The 17,649-nt window shown below is 45.5% G+C and overlaps 1 protein-coding gene across 1 annotated transcript in view; it reads right to left on the bottom strand.

Annotated features, from left to right (window-relative positions):
• LOC119953293 (dynein heavy chain 9, axonemal-like) overlaps nucleotides 1–17,649 on the bottom strand; it is a 686,444-nt gene that overhangs the window by 241,515 nt on the left and 427,280 nt on the right. Inside the window, exon 52 of the mRNA XM_038777408.1 lies at nucleotides 217–405. Coding sequence (XP_038633336.1) covers nucleotides 217–405 — 189 coding nt within the window. The remainder of the gene's footprint in view (nucleotides 1–216; nucleotides 406–17,649) is intronic.

The raw sequence follows: 17,649 nt of genomic DNA on the forward strand, positions 1-17,649 counted from the left end.
CATTTGTCAATGGGATTTACTATTGCCCCATGCAGCCAGGAAACATACAGGTGGGGTGGAATGCGGTTGGAACAGAGAATCCCGATGGCCAGAGAATTCCAGCCATAAAATATGGATGTAATGAAATATTGCCCATGGGGAAAGATTTACTAAGTTAAAAAAATAAGTTTATTCACAGGTAGAATTACTGCAACTTCTGTTTGATGCACTCCTTACTTTTAGTTGCCCAAGATAAGGCTTCCACAATCCATCCATTAGATCCTGTCTGTACTTTTTGGTGAAGTATCCCAGATATGAAACAAAGGCAGTGATGAGAAGCACATCTCCACACAGCATGCTCTCCTGTTGTTTGAAGTTACGCACAGCTTCAGCCCAACGTACATTTTCTGAGGCCAGGCCACCAACCTATGAAGAATACAATGCTTTGAATCAGATCACACTGAATGAGTAATTAATATATTTCCAAAGCAAACTAGCTACTTAACGTAAAGTGAACCACTGGAGCTTTGACAAAGCCATAGGCAAATGTTATAAATGAAACATTTGAGGCTGAACTTCCATCAAGGAGATGGGAAGCAGGAGTCAGGAAATATTATGCTCGGTCCCAGAGTCCACCCACCTTATTTCTGTGTCAGGAGGCATGTATGTGCTGGAGATAAATCAATTGCTTCCAGAGGCACGCCTGAGCCGGCAATGAAGATGTGCAGATGGCAGCAGGGTAGCATGGTGGTTAGCATAAATGCTTCACAGCTCCAGGGTCCCAGGTTCGATTCCCGGCTGGGTCACTGTCTGTGTGGAGTCTGCACGTCCTCCCCCTGTGTGCGTGGGTTTCCTCCGGGTGCTCCGGTTTCCTCCCACAGTCCAAAGATGTGCGGGTTAGGTGGATTGGCCATGCTAAATTGCCCGTAGTGTCCTAATAAAAGTAAGGTTAAGGGGGGGATTGTTGGGTTACGGGTATAGGGTGGATGAGTAGGGTGATCATTGTTCGGCACAACATTGAGGGCCGAAGGGCCTGTTCTGTGCTGTACTGTTCTATGTTCTATGATGTTGGCAGGTTAGATGGCTTGCCTCCATTTACTGGGACATCGACCCAGTTATCTTCATGGTAATTAGGCCCTCTAGCGTTCACCCCTCAACCACACCTCTCCCCCCATAGTCAGTCCATGCCCCCATCCATGGTCTCATCGCCCCTTATATTTCTCATTCCCCCCTCCATGTCCATTCACCCAGTATGCACAAGATACACAACCAACTATATCATAAAAATGTTAAGTCTTTGAAATTCTAATGAAATTAAAGAAATGGCTATTCAAAAATCCCTTTGAGAAACATTGCCTGACCATCTGACCAGCCTGTTTCTGTTGATACAGTTGTCAGATGGTCTCATAATGAATCCTTGGTTTTCCATGAATTACTAGACTCACCCTGGCAGGAGATTGTTTATAAAATTGCAAAGGGGATTGCTAGCTTTGTTTGATTGACAACTTTATCTCCTTGTGATAACTTGATCTTTCTTTGAAGCTGTGTTTCATTGCCTGTGTGTTTACTTGGACAAGATTAAGAGGAGTAAATTCACCCCCCCCCCCCCCCCCCCCCCCCCCCCCCACCCCGGATTGGTTCACATCTACTCTGAGGAGGCGCAAGCCACATTTACTGTAATAGCTGGCCCAATGTTACCAAAATTGCGGGAGTTCTGAAATGCGCATCGCTGCAGTGGAGCCGACAAGGATGGGAATGCCGCATGTGGGCTCGACACATGCACTCATTTTCTGCACCAGCAAATATTACCAGAAACGGGGATGGGAGCGGAAAATCCCAGAATCAGGTCCTGTCTGCCATTTTTAAAGCCGTTTAAAAGCCCTTAAAGTCTTTATTCCAAAATGGACAGTGGCATGAAAATCTGGCCCTAAGGCAGCAAATCAACTCTCATTGAAAGACCTAAATCATGACAAGATATGAGAAATTGATAACTTCTCTCAAAGCAAAAGAGGAAAATGACTGTTAGCCCAAAGAGCCAACATTTGATCAAATGCTTCTTTCATATTACTGGGGGTGGTGAAAAGTGATCCACATTAATATCCATCCATGATGAGACATCAGGTAGTCACAATGAACTTTCCTGATCAGTCAGGAAAGACGCAAAAGAAAACTGTCAGAAGCGTTTCAGGATTTATTATTTTTTTAATATACATTATGCACAAGTTATTTTTCCACCTCACTCCCAGTGTTCTCCCTACTGGGAGGATGGATCTGACCAGGCCCTGACTGGAACCTGCTTTTATCTTCGTCTGATGAGCCCCAAGTGGTGGGTCTCCGCCCCCTATCTGGGGAGCTCGCGTTCAATAAGCCCATTGGAAGCTCAGCAATAGTTGTCTCATGATCCTCATGGGGGTTATAACAGGATGAAAAGTGCACTTCACAACTTTCAAAACTGTCCTGAAGTTTTTTCGCTTGCTGAATAAATGTGTTTCTATCCAGGCTTAAGTACAGTTTTAACAAGAATCCCGAGTCCACAAAGTTGGCTTGAATTAGGATACATGCAGACAGTTACGTCGTGTAATAGGATTTTGCTGGATAAAACCTGCTGGAAGTTGAATGCTTGTTTTGAGCTAATCAGGCAGAACAGAAATATAAGATTAAACAAGAAGAGGCAGTGCAGTAATAGAAATGGCTGGACAGGGAAACAAATGAATTCGGTCTCAACTTTGAGGGAGCTCAGATAAGAATGACGCATTTGCAGTAGCTATGGGTTCTCCTTGTGCATTGTGGAAATAAATCTGTCTGCCACAACTGACTGTAAAATGTACTAACAGAAACTTTCATGTAACAGACTGGGAGCCTGCTCTTTGACAGAACCTGCTGTGGATGCAGACACAGGCAAGGAGCCACATGATGTGAATAAACAATGGATGAAAGAACTCAAACCTTTTCAACCAACAAGCATTAAAGGATGAAGATCCATGAATGTAAAGGTTAATTGAGTTCGGATGGGATGTGGGAATTGTAAAGTTATCCAACAAGTTAAATGACTTCTGAGTTTCCTTCATCACCTGACACGTCGTCCGGTTTGCTCGACACTGTGAGGCATCCTTGAAGTGCAGTCCTGTTCTAATATAGGGACAATGGCAGTCAGTAGTCTCACAAAGTTAGATTTAAAAAAAGATACTTTGCTTTAATGGTCAAGCGATACACACTGACCAGAACGACGGGAGAACTCCCGACCTCCTCTTCTTTGAAAAGTGCCACTGAATCCTTGATGTCCGCTTGAGAGGACAGGAAAGGTTTAACAATTCATCCAATCAACAGCACCTCCAAAAGTGCAATACTGAGAGGTGCTGCACTGGAGCATCAGGTGATGGACTCAAATTATTTGAGCAGGGTAGAACTCACTAGATTCTGATTCAGATGTGAGAGAGCTATCACATAGCCACAGTTGACAGCTCAGTACACATGATGCAGTCACCCTTACTAAGGGGTTTGATAGTCCCTCTATTCTATTTTCAGATGCATGTATGTCAACAGGCAGAATCAGTGACATTTATTTTCCATTTTAGTAGACCTCCTGCAGTGTTGTGCACAGTGCGTTTTACAGATTGACCTACTGCATTATGGGTTGCTGAAGTGCAAAAGTACAGAAGGGAAGCATACCCTCTCCTGAAAGAATTTGAAAATAAATTTATTAGAGATCAGCTCAGAGAAAGTAAACGTTTGAGCAGGAAAATGGTGAGTTCGACAGCAAGGTTTTAAATGTAGGTAAGGCTAACTCTGCATGCAGAAAACAGAAATTGATCACAGTAAACTGGGCAGAAACATTAATGGGTGGAACTACAGATAAACAGTGGAAAGTGTTCAAAGAAGTATTCAGTACAAGGCCTGCACATATCCCAAAAGGAGAAGAGCTCCACTATTATGATGAGAATTTTAGCCAACGAAAAGATCATACGGTCATAAGAAATTGGAGGAGGAGCAGGGCCATTTGGCTCATCGAGCCTGTTCTGTCATTCAGTAAGATCATGGCTATATTTGTCTTAACTCCACTTTCTACCATAACGTCCTTGTAGATCAAACATTTGTCCAACCCGATCTTGAATATATACAAGAATGCAGTCTCCAAAGTTCTCTGGGGAAGAGAATTCCAAAGACTAACAACCTCATGAGGTGAAATTCCTCCTTAGCTCGGTCGTAAATGGGAAACACCCTTATTTCCAAACTGTGGACTTTTGTTCCAGATTCTCCCATGAAGGGAAACATCCTCTCAGCATCAACCTTGTCAAGCCCCCTCAGAATCCTATGTTTCAATAAGATCACCTCTCATTCTTCTAAACTCCAATGAACTTAGGCTAAACCTCCTCAACCATTTCTCTTAAAACCAGTACTTCACCTCAGGAATCAGCCTCGTGTACATTCTCTGAACTGCTTCAAATGCAAGATTTTCAATCCTTAACTAAGGAGATCAAAACTGTACATAATACTCTGGGTGTTGTCTCGCCAGTGCCCGTAAGTTAAAAGACTTGTAATAAAGGCCAACATTCAATTTACCTTCTTAATTACTTGCTATACGTGCATGCTAACATTTTGTGATTTATGTTCAAGGGAACTCTCTGCACCTATCTATGTATTGTCGAAAAAATTGGCTACAGTACATTCAGTCTCATCATTCAAGCCATATATAGTTTAGATACATTAATGGCGTTCAAAAGGCATCTTGACAAACACATGGATAGGATGGGTGTAGAGGGATATGGCACAAGGGAGTGCTAGTGGTTTTGGCAAAGGTTGGTATCATGACCGGTACAGGCTTGGAGGGCCGAAGGGCATGTTCCTGTGCTGTACTGTTCTTTGTTTGTTTAATGAGGATGTGGGGAGTCCTGAGCCTGTAGCTCAGGTCCTAACACTATTAGAAAGATGCACTAGAGAGATTAAGAAGGAAATTTCTGAGGAGGTTGTCTGGACTGGAATAATTTATCTACACAAACAATATGCACACTACCCGGTAGATCCCTACCGGGTTCCTCTCTTGCTGGGGCCTAACTGGCCGACCTTGTATACATTCGGTAATTGAGATTCCTTGCCCTGAGCGGGGGAGCTCGTACTCCACAGGAAGCATTGGAAAGACAAACATTCCCATGCTGTAGGTCCCATGTGGGATACTACGTATGGATTATAAATAGTTGAGGCCGCAGCAGTAATCCCTGTGGCTCCCCACTACTTATAGTTTGCCATCCTGAAAATTATCCACTTATCCCGACTCTCTATTTTCTGTTCGTTAGCCCATCCCTCTATCCGTGCAATATATTGCCCCTATCATGAGCTCTTATTCTGTGGTCACCTTTTAAGTGGCACCTTATTGAATTACTTTTGGAAATGTGAGCAACTACATCTACTGGTTCTCCTTTACCCACCCCGCTTGTTACATCCCCAAATTTATCAAAAATGTGCTGGAATTCTCCGGCCTTTGGGATTCACTTTTCGTGCTGGCAGCGCGCCCCGGCACCGGTTTCCCAGTAGATTTGAGTGGCCTCAGTGGGAAATCCCATTGACAAGGAGAGAGTGAGAGAGAGAGAATCCTGCTGCCAGCGAATGGCGCAATGCTGAGAAACATGTGGCTGGGGGGGGCTGGAGAATCCCGCCCATGATTTCCCTTTCATAAAATTATTTGACTTTGCCTGATTGTACTATGATTTTCTAAATGTCGTCCTTTGCTGATACCTCACTTAATAATGGATTCAAGCATTTTCACAATGACAAATGTTAGGCTAACTGGGCTATTGTTTCCTGCTTTCCGCCTCCCTCCTTTCTTGGACAGAGGTGTTACATTTGCTGTTTTCCAATCCATTGAGACATTTCAGAAACCTAGGGAATTTGGGAAGATTGCAGCTAATCCCACCACTATTTCTGCTGCCATTTCTGAAGGCCCCAAAATGTCAGCCATTAGGCCCAGGGGAACATTTGAACAAATGAAAATGATGGACAGGTTAAGACCTACTGGTCCATCGTGTCTATCCCAAACAAACATGATGATTTATGCAGTATGATTTAGACACTCCTAGCTAGGGTAATCTCCTGGGAGAGGTGAAAAACCATGAAAAAAATCCTTGAGCTAATTCGGCAAAAGATGAGTAAATTCTTCATTGACCGATAAAGCATAAAGAACACTTGCCTTCATTAGGCAAAGCAAAGACTGTTCAAACTGGGAGGATATGCTGGAAATGTGTCAATTACTAGTTAGGCCACAACTAGACCACTGCGTGTAGCTCAGTTCACCACACTATTAAAAAGATGTGATTGCACTGGAGAGATTAAGAAGGAAATTTCTGAGGCTGTTGTCTGGACTGGAAGAATTTAATTATGAGAAAACACCGGTTAGGCTGGGATTGTTTTCCCTGGACCAGAAGAGGCTGAGGGAATATCTAACTGAAATTCATAAAATTATGAGGGATCTAGATAAAAGTGGATGGGAAGGCCCTATTCCCCTAAATTATAGGGTCCATAAACAGGGCGTAGATTAAGCATAAAAGAAGAGATTGGAGGGGAAATGTTTTCATCCAGAGGTTGGTAGAAATCCAAAACTCACTGCTGAAAAGAGGTAGAAACCCTCAAGTACTTGGATAGACACTTGAAGTACTGTAACCTGCAAGGCTACAGACCAAGAGCAGGAAAATGGGATTCAACTGGACAGCAACTTGGCGGCTGGAGCAGATAGGGCAGCACGGTAGCATTGTGGATAGCACATCGCTTCACAGCTCCAGGGTCCCAGGTTCGATTCCGACTTGGGTCACTGTCTGTGCGGAGTCTGCACATCCTCCCCGTGTGTGCGTGGGTTTCCTCCGGGTGCTCCGGTTTCCTCCCACAGTCCAAAGATGTGCAAGTTAGGTGGATTGGACATGATAAATTGCCCTTAGTGTCTAAAATTGCCCTTAGTGTTGGGTGGGGTTGCTGGGTTATGGGGATAGAGTGCAGGTGTTAACTTTGGGTAGGGTGCTCTTTCCAGGAGCCGGTGCAGACTCGATGGGCCGAATGGCCTCCTTCTGCACTGCAAATTCTATGATAATTCTATGATATGATGGGCTAAACGTCCGGCTTCTGTACTGTGAACATTTATGATTCTATGTGAAATGGTTAAAACTGGTCTCCAGGAGACCAAACTGATTTATATCGCAGGGTCATGGAAAATTAGACTTAAATGTTACATAAATTTTTGAAAATAAATATGCGCCAAGAGTATAAAATCTAGTCATTCATAATGCATTAGTAAATGAATGGTTTCATCAACAGCCTTTAATGATGTTAATTGAACTGAGCCTAAACTGCGTGATTTAGCCATCTCCCCAGTGTTACTGTCATTCAGTGTGTCACAGACTCTGACTTCCATGATTAAAATTTATGTTTGTCTTTGAGATTTGTTGCCCAAAATTGCATATCTGTTGAACTTTAAGGAAATTATCCGAGCAATTTTGTTCTGGTTCCAAAAGGATAATGATATTCATTGCTTATTAAGTTAACTGTTTATCAATATGAATTTTGCCATTATCAAAGGTGCTCTTGAGAATTCCAGTCTGTCCTTGATGAGGTCCATGTAATTCAGAAGCTTATGCATGGCACCTCTTGTTCAACAGCAATCTCGTCAAAGTGCTTGCAGCTGCACCGAGGAAGGTTTTCAATCCCAACATCTTTAATTTCTATCTTCTGGCAATGAGAAGCAACAGCTTTTTGCTGTGGATTCCTAACTGCGAGTAAAAAAAGTTGTGATCTCCATTGTTCACTCAGGACAAATGCGCCCACTGGAACACAATACTTAATTCAGAAGGCTTTAAATCTGTGGTTGCCGTCTGAGTGTGGTGGACTACGCATTGTAATTTGAGTTAAAGAAGCTGACAAGACAGATATGCTGACAGAGGCTTTTTTTTGATCATGTGCACTTTCCACTCTTAACACATTTTAATCCAGTTAGAAGTTTTTTAAAAGAAATTTAGAGTACCCAATTATTTTTTTTCCCAATTAAGGGACAATTTAGCATGCACAATCCACCTACCCTACGCATCTTTGGGTCATGTGGGTGAGACCCGCGCAGACACAAGGAGAATGTTCAAACTCCAAACGGACAGTGACCCGGGGCCGGGATCGAATCCCGATCATCGGCGCTGTGAGGCAGCATTGCTAACCACTGTGTCACCGTGCTGCCCGACCCAGTTAGACGTTATGTAGAAATGTAACATTCTGCTGTGATTCAGTGCAGTTCACATGAATTCATCTCTTTTTGATAACGACCAAACAGGTTATTGTAATGTGGCAAGAAGCACATTGTGAACCTTCATTGGATCAACCTTTTAACTTTCTAAGATATACTATAGTAAGAGCCTTTGACATATCTCATTGGGCATTAGATTAATAATGTCTTAAATCAATGACATATTGCGACAGTTAATGTGGTGAAACTGAGGAAATGAATAAATGAATGTGATAAAATTAGAATTATTAGTTAAGATAGGATAGATAGTAGGGCCGGTCCGATGTTAGTAGGGCCGTCTGATGGTCGTGAGCTCACAGACAAAGGACAAAGAGATTTAGCCAAAGCCTGTTTGAAACCATCGGGGGAGGGTGGCCGCATGGTGAGCAAGGTGAAAAGGATGCTGGGGTTACAATGCAAAGTGACCAATTAGGATATAGGGCCAGGTCAGGAGGTGTATAGAATGACCAATGGGAAGCTTATATGTGAATCTTACTGTGATTTTGAATATATCAGCAGAAGTTTCTTTGTATACTTTCTCTTTAGTCCTGGAGCTTGCAGAAGACAGTGTGTGTTCTGTAGCTCTATGGATTGATGCAGCCTTGCAAGTTAGTTATTATTAAATGATATGATACCTGCAAATCCATCTCAGATTTTATTGAATCTAGACTGACAGCAAATTAACCAGGAATCTACAAAACCTCGCAAGATACTTCATCGTTAAGTGAATGGGAACAGGACGGTCTTGGGGAGATGGCCAAGGTGCTGTTGAAGATTTTGCTTTTAAGGAGGCCTTTGATGATGGGAAAAATACACCGAGGTCAGGGGGTGACACATGGGAGAGCAAGAGGAAATATAGAACACACTATAAACCAGAGTTGAGCAAATGGCGCTGTAGAGTTGGAAGAGGCTGTCCAAAGATGTGCGGGTTAGGTGGATTGGCCATGCTAAATTGCCCGTAGTGTCCTAAAAAGTAAGGTTAAGGGGGGGTTGTTTGGCTTACGGGTATAGGGTGGATACGTGGGTTTGAGTAGAGTGATCATTGCTCGGCACAACATCGAGGGCCGAAGGGCCTGTTCTGTGCTGTACTGTTCTATGTTCTATGTGAGATATGACACAGAGGAATGTGAATCTTTTAAAGTCAATGTGCTGAGGAATGACAAGCAAAGAATATAGCCTCCTTTGGCCCTGGCTTTTCTGTCAAATGATGGCAAAACTGTTGGCAATTTTTAGGAGGCCCAAGACTCTGGACTTTCCTGCTCCGGGGATCCATGATCTTAGGGGTCCTTTCTTTATCAGCAGTCCCGGCAGCTGCCACTGATGCCTTCCTGGTGCTAGTGAGACTGATGAAGCTGCTGGCCAATCGGATTTCACTCAGCCCTAACTAGTCCGCGCCATAGTATTTTATGGCTGCTGCTGTGGGCCGGCATAAAGCATGTCGCTGGCACACCGATGTGGTTTCCACCCTCTCCATCCGCCATTTTGTTTCTTTCCACAGATGCTCCTTGACTCGCTGAATAATTCCGTCATTTTTTGTTTTTATTTAAGATTTCCAGCAATTGAAGCAATTGAATTTTGTGTTGGACTTCCTGCCCCACCACTTCCACCTCGCCAAGCCTGCTCAGCGCTTAAAACATTTTTTTGAAGCAATATTCGCAGGCACAGGAGCACAGAAATTTACACATCATATATTTGATGGTCTACTCTGGAACGTGTATTCTTAATGTACATTTGAGTGACAATTACAAAGAAACTTTGCAATAATGAGACACCAATAACACCGTTAATAGATGGACAAGAACAAGCAATGTTAATAACTTTCAGTACGTTGGTGCAGCAATGTAGTGTACAACTTTGAGTGCTGGTCTAAGGAGGAAGACATATTGAAGCCTACTTGACAAAGTTGCAAAGCAAATTACTGAGACTGGCAAGGGAGGATAAAGAAATGCCCTCTGTGAATGTCAATCCACAAGAAGTGAGAAGTTCACGAGACATAAAAAGCATCCATGTGGAAGACATTGTCCATATTTTTTAACAGGAGTAGCGAGTGTTTTGGCTCACTGTCAATTATCTGACATTGCTACATCTGGTCATGACTGTCAATTATATTAAATTGCTGCATGTGGTGTATGAGTGCCACACATCATAGAAATGCCCGCTCAGTGAGGTCACTTCACAATCAGCATTGGAGTTAACAATTTGAGAGGCCGGAAGGTTAACAAAATAAGTTTCTGGAATGACGTTTGTGCCCCCTTGGCGAAAAGAAAAGTTGTTTCCAACACGGTGGCCAGCCCAGCAGGGATATTATGCAGCTACTACAGTTGTCAAAGGATAGCTTTGGACGATCAGCAACAAAATGGTTAAGATGAATCTACAGACACCACTGAGAAGAGCAGAGGGCTATGCATGAGAGGAAACTTACAAAGGACATGGGTATGGAAGACAACGCTTAATTTGTCAGGAGACGCTGTAAAATGTGTGCCCTAACAGTATTTCTCGACTCCTTGCTTAAACTCTTTCTTGAGGATGATAAAGTATATAGTTGTGTTAATGAGATCTCACGAGTGCCGCAGGGCGAGATCCAGATTTACATATTTAATTGAGCAGTTAGGCGTCCGATGCTCCCGAGGCCCAGGAATAAACGTCTGCACCTGGGAGACTGGGAAACAGCCCCATGGTGCTGCTTAACATTGGTCAACACAAATGTGGACCAGGTGTAATGGCACCTGGGGTCTCCCAGGCCATGGGAGGCCCCCGGGTGGTTGGGCTCTGGACAGGATGGTGCCTTGGCACTCCCGCTGCGACCCAGGGACCTTGGCACTGCCAGCCTGGCACCTTGGCACTGTCACCCGGGCTCCCTGACAGTGCTATCCTGGCACTGCGCATGCCAGGTTGGCACTGCCAGGGATTGGGCTCGGGGATGTCATTTATCATGTGGGGTGAGGGGAGGTTCGATGACCCCAACAGGTAAGTTGGGGCATGGGGGGGGGGGGGGGGGGGGCTATCCGGGTGTCACGGTGGGGAGTCTTAGGGGAGTCAAGAGATAAGGGGATAAGGGTGGCATTTAAAAATGGATGAGTGCATCAGTGCAGGAAGTGAGGTAAGTGTGGTCTCAGTGGGACATTTCCTGCCAAGGCCAAAAGAAAGTCTTGCTTGATAGTGCCTGTAAGGAATGGGTTTATGATTCTGTTCACTATAAGGATACTTGGCAGCTTTATTTCTGCTCACTGTAAGGATACTTTGCAGCCCTCTATGGCCACGATGTTTACTGGGAAGTAATGCAAGACAGCGTCCAAAACAGGACTCTGTTTTTTTCCTGTTTAATTGCAGCGAGTGATTAAAAAGGGAAATGTGAACTCCTGAGGCGGGACCCATGTCTGCGTGGGTTTCCTCCGGGTCCTCAGGTTACCTCCCATAAGCCCCGAGAGACATGCTTGATAGGCAAATGGATATTCTGAATTTTTCCTCAATGTACCCGAACAGGCGCCTAGGGGATTTTCACAGTAACTTCATTGCAGTGTTAATGTGAGCCTACTTGTGACACTAATAAAGATTATTATTATTACCTGTCTGAAGTCAGCGTCAACTTAATACAGATGATCACGAACTTACCCTTGTATACAACAATGCCTGATACAGATCCATTCGTCAGAAGTGAAATGAAAGCCTCTATGATAAGAGATACCCAGCTGATTATTTTGAGATATTGGAGCAACTTAAAATCAACAAATGATTCCAAATCTGCTGTGTAAACCAATTCAATCTCGGGCTCAGTAAGTCTTTTAGCATTCTAATCAGTACTTACTGTTGGAGCAGAATTGTGCACATAATTGACTCATTACTGACCAGCACAAAAGTAGTATGATCATAATAATTATTTATCATTTTATTTTGAAGTGGCTCTGATGGTGAATGTTTATCTTCAGCCTGGAAACACACAGGTGATAAGTGTAGGCTGATAATGGGAAATGTAACCCATTGAATGTCACATGTAAGATTGCAGAGCAAAAAATAAAATGAGTTTGCCACATGTCAAAACCCCCACGGTGAAACCATTATTGATTTCCCTGCGGGTTTTGTTAGAACTGATCATAAAGGCCGGCCCAAGCAGGGATCAGCATGCTGATTGCCCCAAAGGGGACTATGATTGTAGATAGTTACTTCCATGAGCAGATTGTTAATAGTAAAGTAAATCTTTTGCATCCTGCCGCTGGCTCCCTTGGTTACTGAACTGGCACAGCTGGAAAAGAAGGAAACTTAGGCTTGCTTGTTGAAATGCTCAGCCGCCCCAGATGACTACCATGCAGGAACGTGATAGTATACAGTTTGAATGCCGCTATTTGGTGAGCTAAAGGCCTTCAATGCAGGCCTGGAAAATTGGAACTAATACTCAGAACATATGAGGTACTTATTTCAGGCCGACGGCATCTTGGGGGTAGACCGTTAAAAATATTAAATAACCTTTATTGTCACAAGTAGGCTTATATTAACACTGCAATGACATTACTGTGTAAAGCCCCTAGTCGCCACATTGCGGCACCTGTTCGGGTACACAGAGGGAGAATTCAGAATTCTCAGCTGGCACGGGAATTGAACCCATGCTGCCGGCTTTGTTCTGCATCACAAACCAGCTGTCTAGCCCACTAAGATAAACCAGGCTGACCACCTGTGAGGCCCATACTTCTGGAATTGTAAAGAGCCTTATTGACCCAGCTGCACAGAACTCCAACTTGTTCGATGAGTTGGTTGCACTCGTGGCTGAACATTATGGTCCGATACCTTCCGTTATAATTCAATAGTATAGGTTCGACATGGCTGTGCAGTCTCCGGGTGAGTCAGTTATCCAATGCCCAGGGCGGACGATATATACACAAAACTGGCCAGAGGGGGTTCCTTTATGAAACGCGATATAAGCCATGCCTATTTACAGATCGAGCTGAAGCCCACATCCAGAAAATACGCAACTATAAATACCCATAGAGGGTTATTTGAATATACCCACCTCCCGTTGGGTTGTGTCTGCTCTGGCAATCTTTCAATGAACGATTGAGGATATTTTTCAGGGTCTGCTGAAGGTTGCCATATGCTTAGATGATGTGCTCATCACGGGTACCACCGATAACGAGCACATGAACAACCTGCAGGAAGTGCTCAGATGGTTTTGCCAACTGGGTGCCCAGCTGAGGAGGAGTAATGTTCAGAGTGAAGTCAGTAAGATACCTGGTGTACAGGGATGGCCTACACCCTGTGGAAAAGAAGGCCAAGGCCATAAAAGTGACCCCAACTCCGAGGAATGCCACTGAACTCCGGTCATTTTTAGGCCTGGTGAATTATTACGGGAAGTTCATCTCCAACGTGGCCACCCTATTACCTCCCCACCACCAACTGCTAAAGAAGGACCAGAAGTGGGTTTGGGGTGCCTTACAGGATGAAGCATTCAGCGGGGTGAAGAAGTGTCTCTCGTCCTCATAGCTCCTGATTCATTATTACCCAGTTCAGCGGCTAGTTCTGACGTGCAATGCTTCTCCCTGAGGTACCAGGACGGTGCTGGCCCACAGATGGGACGACAGCATGGAGTGCCCAACTACTTTTGCCTCAAGGACCCTGGCAGATGCGGAACAAGGTTATGCCTAATAGAGAAGAAAGGCTTGGTGGTGATATTTGGAGTGAAGAAATTCCATTAATATGTCTACGGGCAGCACTTCTCCATTATGACCTTTCACAATTCTTTGCTGGACCTCTTTAGCGAGGACAAGGGGGATGCCCCATTGCATCAGACCGGATTCAGCGTTGGGTACTGCTGCTTGCTGCATACAAGTATTCATTCCAACACTGTCTGGGTACGCAGGAAGCCCACGCTGATGCCCTTACTCGTCGATTGTTGCCCATCCCCACCAGCGTGGATGAAGTGGTAGCAACCCTCAATTTTATGGATACTCTGCCAGCGATGGCTGTTCATGTTCAAACATGGAGTCAGCAGGATCCTAAACAGGCGAAGCTCCACCACATGCTTTTTAATAGCGCATTGCAGGCGCCCCCCCCCCTCCATTATCCCTACAGCGTTATGCCCAGAAACTCCAGGAACTAAGGGTGGAGGATGGTATCATACTGTGGGGAGCTTCCCAGTTATCCCACCGCAGCGTCAGGCTGTGGGATCTACACAGTGGTCACCCAGGCACCTCAAAGATGAAGCTGCTGGCTCGGAGCTATGTCTGGTGGCCTAGCATCGATGCAACATAGAGTGGGTCGGGCACAGTTGTCTAGCTTGTCAGGAACACCAAAAGCTCCCAATGACGATCTCCCTTCATCCCTGTGAATGACCAGGAATCCATGAGTGAGACATCACGCAGAATTCGCAGGGCCTTTCCTGGGGTCCTTGTTTCTCAATATCGTGACGCTCACCCAAAATGTTTGATGTTTATGAAATGACCTCAACAACATCAATGGACACCGCCGAGAAGCTGAGGACCTTGTTCTGGACCGATGGGATTCCTGAAGTTTCGGTGAAGTCTAGGGGCGACACGGTGGCACAGTGGTTAGCACTGCTGCCTCACACGCCAGGGTCCCAGATTCAATTTTGGCCTTGTGTGAATGTGTGGAGTTTGCACATTCTCCCCATGTCTGCGTGGGTTTCTTCCGCGTGCTCCTGTTTCCTCCCACAGTCCAAAGATGTGCGGGTTAGGTGGATTGGCTGTGCCAAATTGCCCCTTAGAGTCCAAAGGTTAGGTTGGGTTATGGAGATGGGGGTGGAGGCATGGGCTTAAGTAAGGTGCTCTTTCCAGGGCCGGTGCAGATTGCACGGGTTGAATGGCTTCCTTCTGCACTGTAAATTCTATAATTCTATGAACGGGGTGTTGTTTACGAGAGAGGAATTTGCCACATTCGCTAAATGGAACGCCAGTCAGCACATCAAAACCATCCTGTACCTTCCCTCATCTAACGGCCTGGTGGAAAAGGCAGTCCAGACATTCAAAAGAGGCGAAAAGCAGTAGACCACAGGCTCCATAGGCACAATTCCTTTTTAACGCCCGGACGACGAAGCACGTGACGACAGGGGTAGCACTAGCAGAGCTGCTGATGGGCCGCAGGCTTAGGACCCACCCAGGTAATCCTGACTTTCACAAAACTAGGTGGGAAAGTGGATGTGCAACAAGAAAAACAGAAACGCCACCATGACCATCGGATGTCAAGGTGGAAGTTTCAATTAGGTGATGCAGTCCATGCCCGCAAATTTAGGACAGGACACTCTGGCTCCCTGGAGTCGTGACCAAGAGAACGAGACCAGTCTCCCATAAAGTTCAGATCAAAGGGAAAGTCCAAGGAAAACAGATGGACTACCTTCAAGAAGTGGGTGCCTGCGCTACACGACGTCAACCACAGACATCAATGCCTTCACTGTGCCCAAAACTACCCCTCAGCCCCGGGACCCAACTGGCCATGACCCATCGAATGGACCAGCAGGAGGAATATGACTCCGGCTCAGATATGGGCATAGAAGCATCCGCTCAGACGGACACTGTCATTATCCGGGGCCGAGGTTCTGGCAATAGCCCTCTAGAGGTTGGCCAGAAAAAGTGGTCGACAAACTGGTAGATACCACCTGACTCAGAACTGCCGTAGGCAGAAGCTTAGCCTCGGGCAAAGCGGTGCAGGAGGTTCCCACTGATGACAGCAGAGGAAGAAACCTCTGACCTTGATGGGGAGAGGTGTCATAACCCCTTTCCCCAGGGAAACCATTAGCGATCTGCCCAGAAGGCCCATGGAGTATGAGCTTCCCAGGTAGCCCCCACTATGGGCCCACCCAGAAGGTGGCCCGAGCAGGGACCAGCATGTTGGTCGTCCCAATGGGGACTGTGATTGCAGATGAAATGAAATGAAATGAAATGAAAATCGCTTATTGTCACAAGTAGGCTTCAAATGAAGTTACTGTGAAAAGCCCCTAGTCGCCACATTCTGGCACCTGTTCGGGAAGGTTGGTACGGGAATTGAACCGTGCTGCTGGACTGCCTTGGTCTGCTTTCAAATCCAGCGATTTAGCTGTGTGCTAAACCAGCCCCAGATGCTAAACTAGCCCCAGATTGTTACTGCCATGGACAGATTATTGTAAATAGTAAAATAAATCTTTTGCTTCCTACCGCTGGCTTCTTTGGCAATTAAACCACATCTTGATACATGGGCCTGATTGCTCATTAGTGAGCCTATCAGAAGCATATGCAGTAGAGACATTTTATCTGATTGGAGGCTTAATGAACAGTGTGCTTCATTCAACCTGTGATCTGAACAAAGGCGGCAGTGAGTCTGGTGAGAGGAGGAGAGACTGCCTCTTGTGGGGTGGATGAGACGTTAGAAAATTGGGGTGTGAAGAGAGGGATTGCGGAGATATGGCAGGAGAAAGAGAGAGAGGGAGACTGGCTGCTGCTGGTGGTGGGAATTGAAGGCCCATATTGGCCAAGATGGTGGATTGGTGAGTGTAGCAACAGTGGCACCCAGGAATTAGTGCGTGTGAGAGAGTGAATGTATGGCAGAGAGTGCATGTGTATGAGAAGGTGAGTGCATGGGAGAGGGAGACTGCATGTGTGTGAGAGTGAGTGTGTGGAAGAGAGTGTGAGAGAGAGTGAATGCATGAGAGAGAGAGTGTGTGTGTGTGTGAGAGAGAGTGCATGTGTGTGTGAGAGAGAGTGCATGTGTGTGTGAGAGAAAGTGTGTGTGAGAGAGTGTGAGTGTGTGAGAGAGTGCATGTGTGTGTGAGAGAGAGCGTGTGTGTGTAAGAGTCAATGTGTGTGAGAAAGAGTGAGCGCATGGGAGAGTGTGTGTGAGTGAGAGTGAATGCGTGAGAGAGTGCATGTGTGTGAGAGAGAGTGTATGTGTGAGAGAGAGAATGTGTGTGTAAGAGAGTGAACGCATGGGAGAGTGTGTGTGAGTGAGAGTGAATGCGTGAGAGACTGCATGTGTGTGAGAGACAGTGTGTGTGTGTGAGAGAGTGTGTGTGTGTGTGTAAGAGAGTGCCTGTGTGTGAGAGAGAGTGCGTGGGAGAGAGAGGGAGTGAGTGTGAAAGAGAGTGTGTGGGAGAGTGAGTGCATGTGAGAGAGTGAGTGAGTGTGTGTGAGAGAGAGCGTGGGAGAGAGAGAGAGGGAGTGGGAGAGAGAGTGAGTGGGAGAGAGTGAATGTGTGTGTATGTGTGAGAGAGTGTGGATGAGTGAATGTGTGAGAATGAGTGAGTGAGTGTGTGCCTGTGAGAGTGAGTGAGTGTGCAAGAGTGAGTGAATGTGTCTGGCTCACTCCCAGTCACAGGGTTCTTACTCACCCTTCCCTCGTACTCACTCACACTCACTCACAACAGTGGGTGAGGGTGATTGAGTGAGTAAGCACCTGAAATGGGGAGTGAGCTGGACGTACACACTCACCTACTAATGGCCACTTTT

The sequence above is a fragment of the Scyliorhinus canicula genome, chromosome 18 (assembly GCF_902713615.1).
Source record: "Scyliorhinus canicula chromosome 18, sScyCan1.1, whole genome shotgun sequence".
Classification (NCBI taxonomy): Eukaryota; Metazoa; Chordata; class Chondrichthyes; order Carcharhiniformes; family Scyliorhinidae; genus Scyliorhinus; species Scyliorhinus canicula.